The 22,223-nt window shown below is 42.5% G+C and overlaps 1 protein-coding gene and 1 long non-coding RNA gene across 3 annotated transcripts in view; one reads left to right on the top strand and one right to left on the bottom strand.

Annotated features, from left to right (window-relative positions):
- Positions 1 to 6,244, bottom strand: part of LOC144587579 (uncharacterized) — a 127,030-nt gene extending 120,786 nt beyond the window's left edge. Inside the window, exon 1 of the long non-coding RNA XR_013542726.1 lies at positions 5,571 to 6,244. This is a non-coding gene — a long non-coding RNA (uncharacterized LOC144587579). The remainder of the gene's footprint in view (positions 1 to 5,570) is intronic.
- LOC110090172 (uncharacterized) overlaps positions 1 to 21,146 on the top strand; it is a 51,706-nt gene extending 30,560 nt beyond the window's left edge. For both annotated transcript variants that reach the window (XM_078388691.1, XM_072989106.2), the window contains exons 3-4: positions 13,530 to 13,619; positions 15,000 to 21,146. In XM_078388691.1, coding sequence (XP_078244817.1) covers positions 15,007 to 17,232 — 2,226 coding nt within the window. In that variant the 5' untranslated portion in view covers positions 13,530 to 13,619; positions 15,000 to 15,006 and the 3' untranslated portion in view covers positions 17,233 to 21,146. The remainder of the gene's footprint in view (positions 1 to 13,529; positions 13,620 to 14,999) is intronic.
- The last annotated feature ends 1,077 nt before the right edge of the window (positions 21,147 to 22,223 follow it).

Genomic DNA, 22,223 nt, shown 5'->3' with positions numbered 1-22,223 from the left:
ACTCTCTTCCACAGGAGGCCAGACTATATCTTTGCAGTCCTTCTGCAAGCAGCTGTTTTATTTGCTTGATGCTTTTTAGGATTTGTATAATTACTGCCCTTAGCTTTAAATATTATATTTTAATGGTGTAAGCCACCTTAGCTCCTCTTTAAGGAGAAAGGTGGGGTAAACATAAATAAATAAATAAATAAATAAATAAATAAATAAATAAATAAATAAATAAATAAATAAATAAATACTGGCATATGTCAGCAATAATTTTAGTACTACATCTGAAAAATTGTGGTTCGTGATTAGAGATGGGTATGAACTAAAAATGAATCACCAAATTCATTCAAAAATCACTAATTTAGCCATTTGTATTTGTATGAATCAATGCCTCTGAAGAACATGAATCATTGAATTTATAGTGATTTTTGATTTGTTGATTCATTTGGCTGTAACATGATCCCCCAACACCTAGAGACAGCAAGGACTTTAAAGTGAAAAATGAATTGATGAATCGATTTGTTGATTGGTCAGAAAAAATCAAAAATTCGTAATTCATGATTAATCATGAATCAAAATGAATCACTATTTTTCTGATTTGTACCCATGTCTATTTCTGATCGTTAGCCATGAAACATAATCCACGAAGCACCAGGAACTAATTGGAAAACTGAACCAGTTTGCAGTTTTGGGTTTTTGCCTGGCGGAGGGGGCTACCTGCTCCTGCTGCACCGCCACTGTCATGCACCAGCCAGAACATGAATGCCACCACCATGCTGCTCAGGTGGATTGGAGACCAGACAAACATCTACCCCAAGGAATTGCAGAAAAGTCTTCAAGAGCTACAAGACTCATCTTGTCTATATGGTAGCCAGTTTTTCCTTCAGAGCAGGATTGGGATTTCTTACCGCATTGTGATTCTGAATTCTGGGGAGGGTGTGTAGATTCATTTTGAGTCAAGTTAAATGCACTGGAAGCAGCAGGAGCACCGAAGTGTGCTGTCCTCCACAGGAAAACCACAGAAAGAACATGAAGATTGATGCCTTTGAATTGTGGTGCTGGAGGAGGCTCTTGAGAGTCCCCTGGAATGCAAGGAGAACAAACCTATCAATCCTAAAGGAAATCAACCCTGAGTGCTCACTGGAAGGACAGATCCTGAAACTGAGGCTCCAGTACTTTGGCCATCTCATGAGAAGAGAGGACTCCCTGGAAAAGACCTTGATGTTAGGAAAGTGTGACAGCAAGAGGAGGAGGGGACAACAGAGGATGAGATGGCTGGACAGTGTCTGCGAGGCAACCAACATGAAATTGACACAACTACGGGAAGCAGTGGAAGATAGGAGGGCCTGGTGTGCTCTGGTCCATGTGGTCACGAAGAGTCGGACACAACTAAACGACTACGATTAAAAGAACATTATTTACTGCTAAACTTCAGTTTATTCAACCTGATTCTTCATTTTTTTTCTATCATCTCTCCCTCTTAAACTTGCTCTCACCTGATCTCAAGGACTCCAGTTCTCACCCACTGCCAATCCCCTAGTTTCCTTTAGCCAATCAGAAACATTCTTACCAACATTCCAAGATCCCCACTCATTCACGTCCAACACCTGCTTACGAAATGAATCTACCAGTCGTGAAACACAGGCTTCTGGTTTTTCCTGGAAGTCTATAGAGGGCTCTTAGGGAAGGTGTTCAAGCATCATTTATTTATTTATTTATTTATTTATTTATTTGATTTATATCCCGCCCATCTAGTATAATTATACCACTCTGAGCGGCTACTTTCTCACCTGACATTTAGGCGACCCAGAAAGTCTGATACTGACCTGCAACTACTTGTGAGAGTTCACCCTTTCGCAGTGCCTACAATTCATCTCCTTGCTGTCAACAAAACGCATTTCAAACAATTCGCTCACCATCCAATATTAACAAAACACTTATAACCAGGAATCACAGAATGCTTGTGGAGTGGACTCAGTAACGGGTGAGGAGAAAAAACAGCTAGATTCTCACCACGGTTGCCACCACTACCATCACCTGCCCACACCCTACTGGCATTCCCCCATTCATCACTGATTTTTCAACACTTGTGTTGAACACACCTCTGCCCTGTGAGGGTTCATTGTTCGGGGCTTCCCGCTCTTCCCAAGAAGGAGTCGAAACCGCTTTCTCTGCTGTCAACTTTTCTTTATTAAACGGAACAAATGGAACGTCATTTTTAACTGGTGACTTTGGTTTGGTCTCTTGCCCTGAAACAGGGTCAGGCAAGGGTATCCATGTAGTTTCAAAAACAGCTTTAACAGGTTCATGTCCCAAGGTCCAACAGGGACCTCCCCCAACAGTTTGTCCTTTACTTCTTGATCAAACGGACTCAATAATGGGAGGGTTTCTTCGTCTCCCATCCAACCCCACGAAAGGTCTCCTTCCCTTGGCATGGCACTCCAGGGACCAGGTAGCAGCCCATCTTCTTCAGTTCTTCTATATGTCATGCTTGTCTGGCCGCCCTTTCCCTCTCACTTGCCTCTTTTGCCTCGGCCAGCTTCTTACGCCAGAGCTTAGCCTCCGTCTCCCCCCCAATAAGAGGGTTTCTGCATCACGCACCTCTTACGCCTCCTTTCGGCCTCCTCTCGAGGCACTCGCACCTGCTCCCAACGCTTGGTCCACGGATCCTCTATCCAGACCATCTCCCAACCACCGGGGATATCATCCCGCCTCACGGTTATATCCCCCAGCCCTCCTTCCTCTCCCTTTAGCCCCACCTCCTCTCTTCCCTCCAATTCTTCCTTATAAGGATCGGGTGTCATTAACCCCTTGAGAGCTTCCTCCAGGTCGCTGGTATCAACCGCACATGACACCTTCCCCTCTGGTGGTGCTTCTCCTGACTCCTGTGCGCCGGCACCTTGGTCTTCCTTACGACTAGGGGAAGTAGGAGGGCTAGTCTGGGTCATTTTGGAGGCCATTAAGAGAGTCGGCTCTACTAGAAAGACCCGAAGCTGCTGGTCTTTCCCTTCACATGCCCATTCCTTATAAAGCCTCTGCTCAAGTGTCCACCGCAAAGCTGCCAAGGCAGTCCTCAACAGGAGAGGCCACTGGAAAGAACACGGATCTGCCACATGGCGCACTTTCGTGGTCCATCTGCCAAGAAAGGCATCGGTAAAACCTTCAGCCCTGCTGGTCCCTGGCATGCGTTCTGTCCTTACCCAGAGAGGCTATCATCCCGTGGATCTCCAGCATGACTTCCTTATACAGAGCTCTTTGGCCTGGATCTAGGCGATCCCACTCGTCCTTTGTGAAATACACTGCCTCGAAGGACACCAGCTGTTAGAAGAAGGGGGGGGGGGAAATGACCTACTCAGATATAATCTCCGAAATGCATCGCTGAGCTCCTACTATCCTCTGACAAGTCATTGGTTGGTGGGTTTAAAGGTATTTTTCTTCTTTCACTTTATCTCTGCAGGAGCCATGATCTCATGAGATTGACAAGGAAGTTCTCACATAGCCATATGTGAGATCCGAGACGAGAGCATAGAGGCTCTCGTTGGAGTGCCGTCCACCCTTAAGGTTACTCAGGAGGTTCAAACTATCCTGCTTCCACCACCCAGAGAGACTGTCCATCGGGGAATTGACACCCGGGAACTGGAGGAGAAATTGTTGAGATTAACGGTTGCTACACAAATTGAGCAGGAATCGGTGGGAAAAGAAGAGAAGGGGAGGTCCGTGGTAGAGGCGGGAATGAGGGAGATAAAAGGGGAGCGAGATCCAATCCCAGGTTGTTGGGAGCTCATCTGGGTAGAAGATCCTCGGATGGGCAGATGGGAAAAGGTGAAGGTACCTCACGAGGAGGCAGATTATCGCAGGAGGCAAGGACTACCCCAAAGACCATCATATTGGGGTGAGTCTGAAGCCTGTAAGTGGAGGCAACGCCTAAGAGAGGAAAAGAAGGTAGCGCAGGAAGCAGAAGAACGTCGGGCATGGCATTTGGAGGAAATCCGGAGGAGGGAGGACCTCCGGGACCATGGACACCCTTTGAGAGAGAGAGAGGGAACCCCTTTGGGGAGAGACCCGAGACGAGGAGACCCTGCCGTTATTAGAGACTGAAGAAAAGTAACTCCTTAAAGGGGAAGGTGACCCCTTCTTGCATGGACTGTGGGAGAAGTTTTGATTTAACTTTAAAAATGACTCCTGCTCTATTTGAAAAGGAGGAGGAGGCTATATACGAACCCTCACACCACACTGGAGCAGGAAAAGGAATGAAAAAAAGGACCTTCTTTCACCACCTCCACTTCCAACACAGAGAAAACATCCGGCCTGTCTTCCCCTGCATCTTCCTTACCTCCTGGAGACATACAGACATCCTTTCCCATCCACCACCAAGAGAAGATGATCCAGAGCCTGCCCCTGTTGCCATTGCATGCCCTGTGAGGGAGACAAAGGAAGTACAGTGGTGCCCCGCATAGTGACAATAATCCGTTCCGGATAAATCGTCGCTATCCGGATTCGTCGCTATACGGGGCAAAAAAACCCATAGGAACGCATTAAACCCTGTTTAAAGCGTTCCTATGAGGGGAACTCACCGTTATGTGAAGATCCTCCATAGGGGCGGCCATTTTCGGTGCCTCTAAAGCGAGGCAACACAGCAGGTGGCCATTTTGGAACCGCCAATCAGCTGGCTGAAAATGGGGCCTTTGGGAGGTCCGCAGGGGAGGGCTCCCCCGCTGTCCTTCGGAAGCTCCCGCCGGTCAGCTGGGGGAAAATGGGGCTATGGGAAAAAATCGCAAAGCGATTTTTCCCCATGGGCAACATCACAATGCGATCGCAAAAGCGATCGCAAAAAAAACATTGCTATGCGGATTTGTTGTTAAACGGGGCGCCCGTTAAGCGAGGCACCACTGTATAAGCTGGGCCATCTCTGAGGTTCCTGCTCACGCTGCTGTCATGCTTTGGAAACTGTGAGGACAGAAACTGGTCTGGGGAGGGCTCGCAAATGACGTCCCTCAGATGGCTGTGGAGGAAAAAGCTGGAAGGGGAGGAAGATTTCCCATTTTTCTACACATTTAGGTTTCATAGTGTTTAATATGATAAGTGATACCTGGCCTTCCCAAAGCCATAAATAAATGGTACAGTAGGAGCCCCGCATCTGTGGTAGATCTGTTCCAAGTCTCCCCACGGAGGCTGAAAAATGCAGATTATAGAGAATGCTATTTTAATAGTCGCCTCTAGTCGCCAGTTCTGGTATCTTCATCTTTAGAAATATGTATTTCTATGATTTTTCTTTTAATATTTTTGGGGATCCTGCTGTTCTTCAAATTCCTCTGTTCTTATCCATCGGGTCCTAAAAATAATAAAAAAGGATTGTTGTACTCTGTCCACGACACAAGGAGGCAAGACCCTGAGGGGGAAATGGGAAAATACATGACAAAAGTGGTTCATAAGAAAGACTTTCCAGGACCTACAACGACCTTTCTTCCTCTCCATCCCATCATCAGCTTTCCTGGAAACCATAGAAGGCGGCGGCAGCTCTCTTCTTCTTCTTCTTCTTCTTCTTCTTCTTCTTCTTCTTCTACTTCTACTTCTACTTCTACTTCTTCTTCTTCTTCTTCTTCTTCTTCTTCTTCTTCTTCTTCTTCTTCTTCTTCTTCTTCTTCTTCTTCTTCTTCTTCTTCTTCTTCTTCTTCTTCTTCTTCACCATTCTTTCCTTATCATCCAGGTTGCTGATGTTATTGCCAGGACAACAGAAGACCTCCCAGCTCCATTGCTTGGGCCAGAAGGTGGACTTGGTGAAAGACCGCCTTTCCTGAGGAAGCCGTGACAGACAATGGCCATCAACAGATGTTGGCCACAACAGAGTGGACCATGTTTCTACCAAAATGGGATGAAACATTAAGATTAGAGATTCATTTGGTTGTTAAACATTAGACATTGGGAAATTAACTTATTGTCAGTCATGTTTTTTAAAGTGGTATTAAATGGGAAGAGCCCTCGTGAGTCCACCAAGCAAAGGTATGTTGTCTCCTATTAACAATTGGCTAAAAGGTTGCGTTGGTTTATCTGAGGTGAGCCCGTGTAAGTGTAGAGAGAGGGAAAGGTGGAGAAATAAAAAGAAGGTTGAATCAGTATGGCTGTGCACCCAAGAGGGGAATCTTATAAAATATTATCTGAGAAATGGTAGAACTGTTTCCTTGTGGAGCAATGGGCATCCACAAAACATCCCTGTCCCCAGAGGTATTCAACCTAGAACAGCTTCAAGTACTGGAGAGACCAGCCCATCAGACACCCGCCATTAGACACAACTTGTGGCTGATAAATCCAGCTCATGAAACACAACTAAAATCACATCAAAGAAATCCCTTCCATTCTCAGATGATGAAGGCTCCCCCCCATACTGAAGCAGGGGCCTCTTGATCTCTCCCTCAAAGCCCCAGGGGAAAACTTCTCCCTCTTTTTCCAGCCTGGAGATGAGGATAGGTTTGGGGGTTTCTTTCAGCGAAAGAATATTTTGAGTGGTTGAATATTCTTTTAGTTATCTGCTTCTTCAAACTGGGAGAGGCCGTGATGCACCGCCTGCCTCCAGGCTGAACACTCAGTCAAGGTTTCCCATCTGTTGAGGTCCATTCCTAAGGTCTTCAGATCTTACAGAGAGAACAAAAGGGTAGATAAAAATAATGCCTGTTGTTTGTTTGCCTGTCTGTTTAGTTTTATGACTATGGCTGGCCCTTTACAGAGTAGGAATGTCCTTGACTCAAGAAGGAGACCTGGGAAGGATAACATACCTGTTGAAGTGCTGAAGTGCTGTAAAGAGATCATCACCACCTAACTATATGGAGACTTTTGTCTTAGCTGGAGGGAAGGTGGAGTACTACAGGACATGAAGGATGCAAACATCGTCACATTGTATAAGAACAAAAGAGACAGAGGTCACTGCAATAACTACCGTGGCATCTCTCTTCTCAGCATTGTCGGGAGGCTGCTTGCCCATGTTGTGCTGAAGAGACTCCAGGTCTTTGCAGACAGAGTCTATGCAGAATCACAGTGTGGATTTCAAGCTAATAGATCCACCACTCACATAGTATTCTCCCTCTGACAGTTGCAGGAGAAATGCAGGGAACAACAACAGCCACTCTTTGTGGCCTTCATAGATCTCACAAAGGCCTTTGATTTGGTTAGCAGGGATGGCCTTAAAATACTTCCCAAGACTGGATGTCCACCTCGACCCCTTAATATCATCAGGTCCTTTCATGAGGAAATGAGGAGCACTGTTGTTTTTGATGGCTCAACATCCTATCCCTTTGACATCTGGAGTAAAACAAGGCTGTGTCCTCGCGCCGACCCTGTTTGGGATCTTTTTTGCTGTCATGCTGAAGCATTCCTTTGGAACTGCAACAGAAAGTGTCTATCTCCAGACTAGATCATATGGAAAGCTCTTTAATCTCACTAGATTGAGAGCAAAGACCAAAGTCCAACTGAAATGCATGCGGGACTTCCTCTTCGCAGATGATGCAGCCATTGTTGCCCACTTTGCTGAAGACCTCCAACAATACATGAATCATTTTAGCAAGGCCTGCCAAGACTTTGGACTAACAATCAACCTGAAGAAAACACAAGTCATGGGCCAGGGTGTGGACTCACCTCCCTCTATTACTATCTCCACGCAAGAATTGGAGGTTGTTGATGACTTTGTGTACCTTGGCTCAACAATCTCTGACACTCTCCCTAGATGTCGAGCTGGATAAACGCATTGGGAAAGCAGCTACCATGTTCTCTAGACTCACAAAGAGAGTATGGCTTAATAAGAAGCTGACAGCATACTCCAAAATCTAGGTCTATAGAGCCTGTGTCCTGAGCACACTCCTGTACTGCAGTGAGTCCTGGACCCTCTGTGCACGGTAGGAGAGGAAGCTGAACACCTTCCACATTTTTGGTATCACCTGGCAGGACAAAGTTCCAAATAGAATAGTCCTAGAACAAGCTTGAATTTTTAGCATGTATACATTACTGATACAGTGCCGTCTATGTTGGCTTGGGCATGTCATGAGAATGGCTGATGGTCAGATTCCAAAAGATCTCCTGTATGGAGAATTAGTGCAGAGAAACCGCCCCAGAGGGAGACCACAGAGAGATTCAATTTAGGAAGGTAAATTATTATTGAAAAACCAGTCCAATGGCCACCTGTTATTCCACACATCTCATCTGGTGACTTTCTCTCAGAGTGGCCAACTGGATATGTCTCGGAAGCCCACAAGAAGGAAGTGAGGGCCCCAGTCTCCTCTCATTCTACCTGTCTGGCATTTGAACTGTACTGTTTCTTCTGAGCATGGAGGGTATATTTGCATTTTCTCACAAAGGCCCATTGACAGACACCTGCTCTGCTTCTCTTCCCTTTCTTTCTAACTGACACCTCTCCCTTTTTAAAAGCCTTCTTTATATACATGGTAGAGTGCATACAGTTCATTCAATATACAAGCTATCTGGAGATTTCAGATCAAAACCACAATTCCGCAATGACAATAAGGAGCAAATCCACACTCACACCAATAATGACAGCCCAGTGCACTTCCATAGGCCATATGTGAGGGGTCATACCTGGCTCGTTTTGTTGTAGTAGTAGTATTTGCATACCATTTAATACTGCAAAATCTCAGAGCAGCTCAGATCAAAAGCAAACCCAGTAATAGTTGTTTGTTTAGTTGTTAAGTTGTGTCCAACTCTTCGTGACCCCATGGACCAGAGCATGCCAGGCCCTCCCATCTGTCGTCAAGTCGTCGCCGACTCTTCGTAGCACGCCAGGCCCTCCTGCCTTCCACTGTCTCCTGGAGTTGGGTCAAATTCATGTTGGTAGCTTTGATGGCACTGTCCAACCATCTCATCCTCTGTCATCCCCTTCTCCTCTTGCCTTCACACTTTCCCAACATCAGAGTCTTTTCCAGGGAGTCTTTTCTTCTCATGAGATGGCCAAAGTACTGGAGCCTCAGCTTCAGGATCTGTCCTTCCAGTGAGCACTCAGGGTTGATTTCCTTTAAAATAGATAGTTTTTTTTTCTCCTTGCAGTCCAAGGGACCCTCAAGAGTCTCCTCTAGTACCACATTTCAAATGCATCCATTCTTTGGCAGTCAGCCTTCTTTACGGTCCAGCTCTCACTTCCGTACATCGCTACTGGAAAAACCTATAACTTTGACTATCGGCAAGGTGATGTCTCTGCTTATTTGTAGAGGCAAATGAGCCCAGCAAGAGTTTTGCTAACATGTTTTCAGGCTCTAAAAATACATGCTATTCTTTCTCACATGGGCATAATTATTCTTGGGTCAGTATGGAGGAAGAGGTTATCTTGTCCTATACTTGAAGCCCACAGAGAGCCATTATCCTGTTCAGTTTATTCATCAGAATAAATACATTTCATTATTTATTTATATTGCGCTCTACACCAGAGTGCATTCCAGCAAATCAGTAATATACAAATATGTACCACCTTTAGCAATACAGCTTTGGGGCCGGAAGCCTGGAATTGGCCACCTTAATCCAAGAGAGAAACAACAGTTCGGAGTCCTCTTAGGACGAATATTGTCAGAGGAATCATCGTCCAGCAAAGATAATATTTGATCGAAATGCATGGAAAGCTTTCTATTCCCCTTCAGTTGCCAAGGCCTGCTAGGGCTCCCTTTTTCCCCAGGGGAAGACTTTGAAAGCCTGTATTCCTCAGCTTTCCAGGCATACTCAGATCCCCACATCATGTTAAGGTAGGCATCAAAATTGGTGGTGGGGTTTGAAAAGATTACAGAAATATAATGCTCTGAATTGCTGGATAGCTCAGTGGTTTAGGTATCTAGTTGAGGAGCCAGAGGTTGCGAGTTTGATTCCCCACTGGGTCTCCTTGACAAAGGCAGGACTCAATTATCCATAGGGTGCCTCTGCAGTTATTATTGTTATTATTCAAAAATACCAGACACAATCAATCACAATTATAAAAACATGGACCGGTATTATATAACAGATAAAGTTTTAACCAAAAACCTAAATATCTGTTAAATATCAGCACAGTATTTATGCTGTTCCTAATACTGAATTTTTTTGTAGCTCTTATGGTGCTGATGGAGACATTTCTTGAGATTGTTGTTGTGGGTTTTTCGGGCTCTTTGGCCGTTTTCTGAAGGTTGTTCTTCCTGATGTTTCGCCAATCTCTGTGGCCGGCATCTTCAGAGGACAGGACTCAGAACCCTGTCCATGCTCTGTTCCAGTTAGTTGGATAGTTTATATGTGTCCATAATGCTTTTTCTGTCTATGTTAAGAAATAAACCTTGGTTCTATTAAAATCAGCCACACTAGACGCTCAGCCACACTAGACGCTGTTCCAAGTCCTCCATACAGAGCACGCTACCATAGTCTTTCGAGACTGAAGGATGCCTACTACTATTAAAATAAGAATTTTTGTTGAGGTATCATATAGGTGAAGCCTGATTCAAAAATACAGAGCAAACAAGTTCTCTATACAGTGGTGCCTCGCATTACGATGTTAATTCGTTCCAGCGAAATCGCTGTAGAACGAAAACATCGTAAAGCAAAATTAAAAAGCCCATAGAAATACATTAATACCCGATTAATGTGTTCCTATGGGCTTGAAACTCACCGTCCAGCGATGATCCTCCATAGCGCAGCCATTTTCGCTGCCCGTGCAGCAAGGAATCCGTCCCAGAAAACAGTGGGCGGCCATTTTTTTTACCCAGTGGCCATTTGTAGGAAAATCATCGTTTTGCGAGAATCGGTTCTCAAAACAGAGAACCGATCATTGCAAAGCAAAAAAAACCCATAGGAAACATCGTTTTGCGATCGCTTTTGCGATTTCGTCATAAAACAGAGCACTCGTCTTGCGAGGCACCACTGTAGTAAAAAACTATTTCTTAGATAACTCTCATTGTCACTTAAAAACAAACTCTTATTGTTATACAAATGTTATTTAACAATTCTATCAAAACATAAGGAAAGTATTTTCAAAGAAGTCACATCGCATTAAATATTTCTCACCCAATATTTTTCCCAGCAGAGATGTCTCTCCCCCTTTTTGTAAAAAGCAGGTGGCTGTGTGTTTTGGAGATGTCCTCCTAAACATGAGGGAAATCTCTGTTTTTATACATTGTCTTAAAGAAAAGTATCATGACAGCCGGTTTTGACTGTTCCCATGGGTAAGCAATGTCATCTTGTCCAGACAGCGGTGTGTGGACTCAGCTAGGATAGGAGCCAGCTAGTAGCCAAGGCAGTTTCTAGTTGGGAAAATGCCCCCACTTGGAGTGCGTCCTTAACACCATATTCGGGCAGTATAATACATCTTGAATGTCCACATCCTGCATTTTACATCTTCTATATTTCCCAGTCAAACGCCATATTTGATTTTTCCTGCCATGTGATTTCCCCAAAACCTATTATTGACTATTTGAAGCTTTATTTTTTACAACATGGAAAAGGGCTGATTCAGCCATTAGTGGCCCAGTTATGGAATAGCTTCCCTTTCGAAACCCAGCTGGTGCCAACATGGCTTCTGCGTCAGGGCCACAGTAAAAATGTGGTTGTTCACCTGAGCATTTGGTTATCAGAGGAATCCAGGCTTGTACTACAATGTCTCGGTCTCTTTTTATTTTTGGTCTTAAGTGGTTTTATTCGTCGCGACCAGTACCCTATTTGGAGTAGAAGAGCAACTGTACAACTGCTTCTCTGCTCATGTAGGTTTCCTGTGACCTGACCAATTGTGGGAGCAATTGGTCCTTACAACCTGAGTAAGGACCAGACATGTGGAAGATCAGAGTGAGGAAAGTAGTGGATGTGATGAGATGGGATATGTGATTAAAATCTTGTACTGAACATGGGTTTTGTAATTAAGAAATGTGCAAGAGAGGTTCCATCTTGTTTCTCTGTATAAGGGATCCTTGCAATGCTAACAGGTTGTTTGCTAGTGAGAGCTGGGAGAATGCTTTTCTGAGAGCATGAGAAGGAACTTTGTGATAAGATAGATGGGTATTGTTGTGACTCTTCGCAAAACCACAGAAACCCAAATAACATCTGTTACCCATGAGAGAGAAGGTCAGGTGGTACAACAGGACTGTTTACCTAACGACGGACTGTGATTGGATGACATCGTGGGAAGGAGCAGATAAGGACTTATCAGTTACTCTTGAAAAAGGAACTTTTACCTATGGACATTGTCTTTTGTGACCCATCCTTAAGTCTTTCATGACCTACTCATAGGTCACCCATGGCCTACATACATGGATTACTCATACACGCACTCACGGAATATTCTTGACTCTTTTCATGGACTATTCTTATGGACTACTCCTATGGACTATTCTTGTGGATTATTCTTAGGACAATGGGATATTTTCTTTTACAGGATTTTTCCTTTTGTACAGTATTTTTCATTTACAGGATTATCAAGGACTATGGACTTTTTCTAACATAATTGGACTATTTTGTTTTCTTGATGGATTTCCTTATTGGAACTGTTTTTATTCATTTTCTTGACTTTTTGAATTCTTTTAATGTTTTTGGACACTTGGATATTTTTCATGTTTTCTTTGCCTCACTACAAGTTTGTAATTAACCAGCATAATGTTTATTTGTTTGCTTTTGCATAATTTGACTTTTTCGTTAAGGAGCTTACTTTTTCTTTAATAAAATAATGATTATAAAGCTCAATTGGTTTCCTGAACAGTAAACTTGTCATAGGTCATCTGATAGTGCTTGCCTCGACCTTGCATACTTAATGAGTCCTGCCTGTGGTGCATAAGAAGTCTAAGGACTACAAAGCCCACATGGTTTTCTATCAGTAATATTCAAAGGTACAAGGGTGTTCTTATAAGGGCAGACTTGTAAAAGGGAGCTTTGACACGCGTAGCCGAGCTCTGGGACTCTCTCAGCACATTTTAGGGTGTACAATCTCCTGATTACTCTTTGTCCGAGCATTCACGCGTTCCCTAGGGAATCGTGTTTGTCACAGTGGACACCACTACGTGTTGGCAGCTGTATGACTGAACACGAGATTGTCCAAAATGTTTTAGTGTATTAAAATGTTGAATTGTCCAGTGTTTTTATGCTGTATTAGTTTTTTTTTAATTAGATTTTATTGAAGATACTTTCCCCTGAGCCCTGTTGATATAAGGTGGATTTGGAATGTGTTTGTAAATGAATAAGTGAAATCAAATTGGTATGGCTATCTGGAATCTGTGTCCCCTCCCGCCACCCCTGACAACTCGTACAGAGAGCAGAGTATATTCTCGGCTCTGAAACACTGCTTAGAATCAGAATCATGAATTTGGAAGGGCCCTATAAGGCCATCAAGTCCAACTCCCCTGCTCAGTGCAGGAATAGAAATCGAAAGATATCTGCCGGGTGGGTGTCTAATGTCTCTGGAATGTCTCCAGGGTTGGAATTTCCACTGGCCACTTCTCATGGAAATTGTTTCCATTGCTGTTTGCAGGAAATCTATTTCTGCAACAGAAAGTGAAACTTACTTCTTAATTGGTTGATCTCAACAAAAAAATCTTACTCATTTGTTGCAGCAAAGGTCATCGTGATTTTTATACTCATCTTCAGACTTACATGTTAAACAAGCTGTGAACGCTGAACTGCAGAAGTCGCATATCAAAGAAGTGAGTATTTTATTCCCCCCATCCCACTTCCACATGCAATTCATTGTTCTGTGTGTTAGGTAACAGATAAGTTAATGAAACAGAACAAGGGCACTTAATCATTGTACTGATTGTTCATTATTATTTTTTTACATTTTATTCCCTGGTTGATTTCTTTAAAAAACACAACCTACGGTAAAAAACAAGAATTGCAAGGAAAATATCTCTCTTTTTTAAAGACAGTTTAATAAAATGAAAAATTGCAGGTGGCCTATGTTGGGGGTATATTGGCCATTTGAGGGTATTTTTTGGTGAATCTTTGGGGGGCAGTTTAGGTTCCCAGGAGTGCCTTGGTCCCCAGTAGAGTGACTCTTCCCCCTCCAGGATGTAAGGTCATTCTGGAGTCCGGAGCCCTCTATACGCATTGTATAGTTGTCACAAAATAGAATCTGACTGTCCAAACCAGGGGACAAGATGGGGGATAAATGATAATGTGGTTGCTTCCTCATTTTTTAGCTTTCCCACCACTAGAATCCCTTGCAGGTTATTTATAGAGTGTCCAGGGAGATTGAAATGTTTTGAAACCAGTTTTTGTGTATTGCCACTCCTGATGTCAGATTTATGTCCAGTAATTATTTTGGGCAGAGATTATTGTCCCCTCTATCGTGTGTAGAGTGCAGGAGGGCATTGTTGGCAAAATATGGCGTAGATAATATTGGCATAGGAACAAGTAAATAAGCCGTTGATGTTGTGGGTGTCAATCTTGGAGCTTTTAATTGTACTGCCAGATTTGATGTGGGACATCATTGATATATAGATTTGTAGCATTGTTTTGATTTCACAGACTAGCTATTTCCTAATAACTATGTCCTTTTTCAAAGACAAAGTAGGCGCCCAGAGTAGACTTCGGTCTAGATGGGTGGGTTATAAATTTAATAAATAAAAATAAATAAAAGGAAAAAAAGCAATGCTTCTTTTCATTTTAAAAAATGAATTTTGTGTATTTAATACCTCGGCTTGGGATTCATTTGGGTGGAACATAGATTTACTAATTTTAATAGAAATTGTATATAAATGAATCCTAGCTGCCATCAATTACAGTTTCCCAACAAACTTGGAAGATAGCCCTATATGGAATATATTGCCATTTACCAAACAAAACAAAACAAAAAAAACACCTCTGTAGTGGTGAATTTTCTTTTTAAGTTACAAAACAATTGGGAGAGGTACAGAGCAGGATTACAGGGACCCAAAACATGAGGAAAATGCCACACCCTTTATCAGGTACAAGGAAATTTCCTGAACCCGATTATATATATATTTGTTTTAGTGGGGCTCACACCCAAATGACATTATAAGAAACTGCATCTGAAATTTTACACTGCTTTTTTAAATATTTAGGCACAAAATGGACGATGTGGCTAAAACTGGGATGGATTGTCAGCTAGCAGACCAAGTCCAGAAGGAGACAGAGCTGATATTGAGACCTTATGCAAACTGGGAGGCATATTTGATCCCCGGACCTCTCTCCATTGCCATCTTAGGAGAACTGGCTCGCATCTCTGTGAGCCAGGGAGACTTTTCCATTAACACAAATCCACGCAGAGGAGGATTCAAACACATCACCTCTCCAGAATCATTCCTCGCAACTCTAATGCAGGTGAGCAACACAGGCTGGGAGGCCTTTAGCACTGCTCACAAGAACATGGACAAGATCAGACTTTTATCCATGAGTATTCCTGAGCAAATGAAAATTCTCATCCAGATTCTGTCACAGGATATCGAAGTGGTGACCACTCTTCTGCCTGGGCAGCTAAACAACATCAAAACTGTAGCTGATAAATGCATATCATTGGCTTTGGCGGTGGAAAACAAATTCAGTGAGGTCATCCATCTGATCCAGGAGGTTCTAGAAGCTTGCCTGAATTCCAAAAGTGAATATAAGAAAAAAATTGAAGAGACCGAAAGGATCTTAAAAGTCTTAAATGAAAAAGAAATGCAAGCAAAAAAGGCCCAGCAGTTGGCAGAGGAGTATTGCAAGCGTGTAAAAGAAAGAACTGAAGCAACTTTTGATGATTACAGAATGGCTGTCAAAAACATTCCTGAGGGATGGGCAGCTGTAGGTATGGAACTTGTTGAGTCTATGACAGCAAACATATCTATACTATATATTTTCTTTGCCACCCTTATGTTTGGTAGATGTCCAAGTAATAAAGTCAATAGCAGTGCCAAGCGTGGAATTGATAAACCTGAAGACACGAAAGTCAATAGCAGTGCCAAGTGTGAAACTGATACACCTGAAGATAAGGAAGTCAATAGCAGTGCCGAGTGTGAAATTGATAAACTTGAAGATAAGGAAGTCAATAGTAGTGCCAAGTGTGACACTGATAAACCTGAAGATAAGAGTCAAGATGAGCCTGACAGTAGAACTGAAGAGGACCCCATAGCATTGTGTAACATCTACTGTCAAGCACCACTACTTATATTTTTAGGAAATAATCTCAATCAGCTCGTTGACGAAGAAGGCAACCTCAAGATGGATCTCCTTTACAATGAAAAAGACAAGAAGGTCAACTCATCTTGGATCAAAGAAAATGCTGAGCAACTGAGAGACAAGATTAACCAAGAAAAAGATTGTAGCATGAAGAATGTGTTCTTGGAAATATGCAATTCCATCATCGATCTTTGTCAGAAACTGTCTGAAGTAGTAGTGTCTGCGGAGCCGACCACTGGTAAGAAAGATTTAAAAGAAAAAATTAAACGTGTAGTGCAAAAAATAGCCCACTTTGACCGTAAGAGCAAATCACGTGCTCAGGCAGCAATGTTGGTTCCTATGATCCCAGACGCTAAAAAGTACAAACCATGGTTTGAAGATAAATTGCAGGAATTCGGAGTAGTGAGCAAAGCCACTTTCAAATTAACACATCATCAAGAATTGCTGATGACCACTGAAGAACAGTACCAGAGAAGTATTGAAAATCTGGAGGAGAAGAACGAGGAGCTGATCGATATACTCAATCACATGAGGAAATGTGAGACAAAGGAGATCGATTTTGAAAAAGCCAGGAAGATGTTGATTGATGGGCTGAGTGCTTTCGAACAAGTGAAAGAGCAATGGGAAAACATGGTACGTTTCTTTCAGATGATCTCCAGCCTCACCGAGTCCTGCCTCAACTGTCGCATCACTGAATTTGTAAGTTCAGCTGAAAGTGTACAGAAAATTGCCAGCTACTTCAGCAATGACTTTTTGAAAGACCTGATCTACAAGCAGGCATCCAGTGCTTCCAATGTGGCTCATTTAGTGCACATGATTTCTTCAACTTACACAGAGATTTCTTCACAGTATCTGCTGGGCAGCATCAGCAGCCTTGGCCGGCTTATCTCCATGGACCCTTCCAACCCCAGCTTTGAGGAAGAGTGCAGGAAGTTAGCAGATGGATGTAACAGTGCCCAAAATGCCATAAAGGGGCTGATTCTTCAGAGGAAGAAAGAATTTGAAAACTGTGTGTATGGCAGAGTGGCAGAATTCTCTTTGGAGCAGAAGGCTGACCTTCTAGAAGTGATTGGGGAAGAGAAAAGGGCAGTTGAATACCATGCAGATGGGTGTGAGCACCTTCCCTTTGAAGAAAAATGACTCATTTATAAAGAACTGTGTGTCACCCAACAAAAAGATTGAAAAAGCCTGAAGATTAATCCAAATCTTTATTTTTTTTTCCTGTTTTCAAAGTTTTGAAAGATCTCAAGAGATATCAAGGGCTTTCATAGTAAGGGAATTAGATACAAAGGAAAATGCTGTTGTGGTTTTATGAGATGTGTAAAAAAGGGAATTTTGGAATGTGAGGTTTCCTATGCCAACTTGCTTTCAAAAATTCATGAGATATCTTGAGATGACATGACATAAATGCCTCAAATCAACTCATTAGAAAGACAAGAGTTTTATCTGATCACATTAGATCAGGGCGGATCTTTTTACTTGATCACATTAGATCAGGTGTACAACCTGTGGCCCTCCACATGTTAAGAGACTACAACTCTCATCAGCTCCAGCCATTATACTCAACTGTGAGGGATTATGGGAGTTGTGGTCCTAAAAATGTGCAGAGGGCCAAGGTTGCCCAATTAAATTCTAAGAGTCTGTGCAAAGCTGGTTTGCTTTGGGAACTCTGGATGAATGAAAAGCCACTTTTGAGTAATTTTAATTGAATAATGTAATATTTACAAGAGAAGCATATAAGGCACAATGACATTTTGTGGGTGAATTTGTGTCAAATATGGTCTCATGGAAAGTGCCAAGTGGCTTCCAGGAAAATACTGCTTTAAAAAAAGGAAAAGAAAGCATAAGATCCATGAAAAAGTATGGAAATACCACTTTTCTTCCTAAGGTTACACCATTTGCGGTGTTTGCGCTGCACCAGTGTAACCAGATATGGGGACTGGGGTGACTAAGTCTGTCTTTAAAATAGCACAAGATATGTTTTTCTTTAAAAGAATAATATCAGAACTCTCTATGATAATGGGGGTCATAAATTCTGGATAGCTTTGAGCAAACTAAACAGACTCTTTCTCGATTTATTCAGTTTTCTCTTATTCACCCCCCCTTCTAATTATTTCCTGCTAATGCTGTATAACGGTTGAGCCATTATTTTAATCCAGAGTGTTAATTCAAGCTTTTAACTGTTAGTTTCTTCCTTTAAAGTTCAATTTTACTTTTATATTTGAACGCCGTATGTTTCACTTCACTGATTCATTTCTGTCTTTCTATTTATAAAAACCTTCATTGAGCATTCACTGTTTTTTAAACGTAAAAAGCCTTCTTGTAAGGGTGTCACACCACAACTGTTGTCACAGAACGAGTCTGAACAAATCTCATATACAAGCTATTTTGAGAAGGATTGTGAATGATTATACACTTGCTGTTCAAACACTGAAGAAATTAAGCTAATTTAAATTATTTTTTCTTCCTTTTCTATTTATTATTTATGATTTTATTATGTTCTGTTAATCAATATTTTGGATTTATGTTATTATAATTGTATACTTTTCTGTGTTAGCCGCTCAGAGTGGTATCAATTTACCAGATGGGCGGGATATAAATCAATCAATCAATCAAATAAATAAATAAATAAATAAATAAATAAATAAATAAATAAATAAATAAATCACATAATAGCAGTTAATTCTAATTCAGTGTTGTAACTTGTTGTTTGTAATAATAATGTCAAAAAGCTTTTTAAGTTGGACTAGTTTTAAGGCAAAATCTGGAGCTGGAGTCCCAAAGGCAGCATGTGTCGTTCTGCCAACTTCTGCGACATTGCTGGAACCAGTCGTATTGGCTCTTGCCTTTCCATTGGACCATTTCAGCAATGTGGAGAGGGGGAATCTGCTGCTTGGGTAACAGCCTATCCTCCACATTACCTTACCCGGGCTTCATGTTCTGGAGAGGACACTCCTCGATTCAGAGCATGTTACCATAGTCTCTTGAGACTGAAGGATGCCTATGATGATAGAGTTTTAATTAACTTTTCAGACTTCTAGTTGAAACATACTGGAAAGTATGAATCAGAGCAAGAAATGCAATTCGTTGGGTAAATCATTAGTACTTTCTCCACTTATTATGTCTAAGAACTAACTTTGTAAGTCTTATGTCAAAGAATCCACAGATTCTGTTCTTTTGGACTTATTAAGTGTTTGCATTAGGGGGAAAATCAAATACTGTATCTTTTAAAAATAAGACAATGGTTTTCTGTGACAATTAGCTGGCATAACTCACTTTATCCACTAGACGGAAGCAAGAGACCATGAATATACTTCTATTTTGTGTTTTCTTAGCCGCTTGAATAGAAAGTGTATAATTGTACAAAATCTTTCTCAAAATTTGTTCAGACTACATCTGCAATAACAATGTTCGTGTCCTAGAGAGCACAATAACAACAAAGTATTGAAAGAATGTGCTTCCAATAATAACAGTTCTAGATGATTTGATTAACAGCTAACAATGTATGTGACTGGGTCATATGCTACGCACGTATTTAGAAAGACTAAAGATGCTTATTAGCAGACAGAAACAAGACTTGCAAATATATGAATTTATGAAATTTGACTGAAATGCTCTTAAGAAAGAAAAGAGTAGCAGACAGAATGTAGGATCATTTAATCATTTTGGGGGACAGAAATGCTTTTTATTTTTTCCATTTTTATCAAGCAGAATTGCTAAAGGGTCTTTAAGTAGATGATTTTACAAGCACTATTCATTTATAGAAGTGGCCAAGACTTTTTCAACTGGCTGGGTAGCTCCGTGGTTTAGGTGGGAGAGCCAGAAGTTGGGGGTTCGATTCCAAATTGTCAGTGGAGCCTGCCTATGCGATCTTGGGCAAGCTGCACAACGCTCGGACACCCCAAGAAGAAGGGAAGAGTAAACCTTTTCTGAGTCTGCTTTGCCTAGAACACCCCAGTAAGCATCACCCTAAGTCAAAACCAAGTTGATAGCATGGAATTACTAATAAGCCCTTTTTTATCGTTCTATTTTTGGCATAATAGTATTCTGCAGTTTTGATAATATTTATGGGTTTGCTTGGTAAAAGAAGAGAACACCTTCAAGTAAATTTGTTTTAATATAGTATTTTAGGTCAAGGAGAAGAGTAGTAGTATCACCCAATGTTTCCTGATGCCCAAACTTGCTTCCATCTTAGCTGCCTTTATGGCTGTCCTTAGCCTGAAATTTGTTTAGAAGAGGTACCTCATGACTTCTACCTTGACTTGATAGGTGGTTGTCTGGGGAAAGCCTGTGTTTTTCTCAGCAGTGGCAGTCAAGGCCAATAACTCCAGATTAGAGATGGGGGTATTCATATAAGGATATCCCCGCACAGCAGACATCAGGAGCCAGGGAAACTAGATGCTATCCCTCTGCTCGTTAGCCATGTCTGAAGACATTTCTGTTATCATTTTGACAATAAGCAGAGTATTTTCTTATCCTTGTACCAACGAGTGAGTTATTCTTCTGTCAGTTTGTCAATTAAGAGAGAATGTTGTGATTAAAGTGGGGTGCAGGTGTTAACGGCCATACTGTCCTGTCATAAAAGGCCCTGAAATCTTTGTGTGATGATGAGTCTCAGAAAAGGTCATTGTTGGCTGGCTCTATACATGTCCCAGACAGAATAATGCACTACAGCTCCCAGGAGGCAGAAGGGGTCTTGGTCACTGCTTAGCTTTGCTTTATCCTTTGCTGCATTACCCTCACCTGTCCGTCAAAGAAGAACAGTGAAGAAGGAGCCAATCAGTGGACGGAACGGGGAGGGGGCTGGATATATAGACTGGTGTATGGAGTCTGGGAGAGATTCTGGTAGAGAGAGACTGTGTGAAACTTAAAAGTGAACTAAGAGAGAGTTAGAGATCTGTAAGAACGCCGAATGGAACAGAGAGTTAATAGAGTTTTGAAGTTAAAGTAGAATTGATTCAAATACAAGTGATTAGCAACCTGTGATTTACCTATTGAATATCAATCATATGTTAACTTCCCTGATCTAATAAATGAGTTAAGTTTTAAAAGTACACATGTCTCCTTGATTGAATGGTATTGAGGCAGCAATACCTGGTGGCAGTGAAGAAACAAGAAGAGCGAGAACCTCGTGAAGGCCTGGGGGGGTTAGGGGCTTCGGAGGAGATTGCCACACCTTCTCCTACTGGTGTGCTTATTGTCTCTTGAATCCAAAAATACCTTTTTCCCCGCCTGGTAATCTTCCCCCCCCTTTCCCTCCCGGTTTCTGGTAGGTCCCAGAAACAGACTGAGCAGTAGAGGGGATGCCAGGCACTAGGGGATGTTGGCAAGTCTTCGGGATCGAGTCCCACGCTTGTGTCCGAGTCTTTGCTACCAAGTCCAAAGTCAAGTCCGGGCCTTTGGTGCCAAGCCTCAAGCCCTGGTTTTGAGCTGCTTGCCTTTTGGGGGCGGGGGGCGGATATTCGGAGACAGCAGACCAACTTCCCTTCTCCCCGAGCCAGACCCTGCTTCTGCCACGAGCGGACAGCATCCGGCTCCTGCCTCTAAAGATGGTGGCAGTGGTGGGTGATGCCGTAGATGCCCCATGCTGCTGCCTGCCACCACTGCTGCTGCCCACTGCCTACCATGACCCGTGGCCTGCCACCCCGCTGCTCATCACCTGCTGTCAGCACTGCCCAGGCCCTGTGGCCTGTGGCCCACCACTGCCAGCAGCCCACTGCCATTACTACTGGTGCCTCATCGCCAGCTGCCTGTGCTTTGTGGCCCTTGTGGTCGCTGTGCCCCATCCCCTCCCCCCACCATCAGCCTGCCTACCCCCACCACCCACCTCTCCACTATCTTCAAAGCCAGGATTCTTTAGCCTACCGCAGTCCAGCTCAGGTCCTCCAACCTACCTCTTTCTGTAAGAAAGTCCTTAATGATAACACATGACTCAGAGGTGATTGGTTAAGAATTACAATACCACTTAAAGATTAAAAGATAGTGAAAAGATCTGTTGAAATGCAAAATGAAAACATGGTCTTGTTAAGCTTTTTGGAGGTACTTTCAGCACAAAATAACAGGCAGCCATTTGGACATTTTTCAACAGCTGCAAATCAGTGAATCAATACATTTGACCTATTGATTTAAAT

This window comes from Pogona vitticeps, chromosome 2 (genome assembly GCF_051106095.1).
Source record: "Pogona vitticeps strain Pit_001003342236 chromosome 2, PviZW2.1, whole genome shotgun sequence".
Classification (NCBI taxonomy): domain Eukaryota; kingdom Metazoa; phylum Chordata; class Lepidosauria; order Squamata; family Agamidae; genus Pogona; species Pogona vitticeps.
Note: the sequence above shows the minus strand (reverse complement) of the source record. Positions and strands in the feature narration are given on the sequence as shown.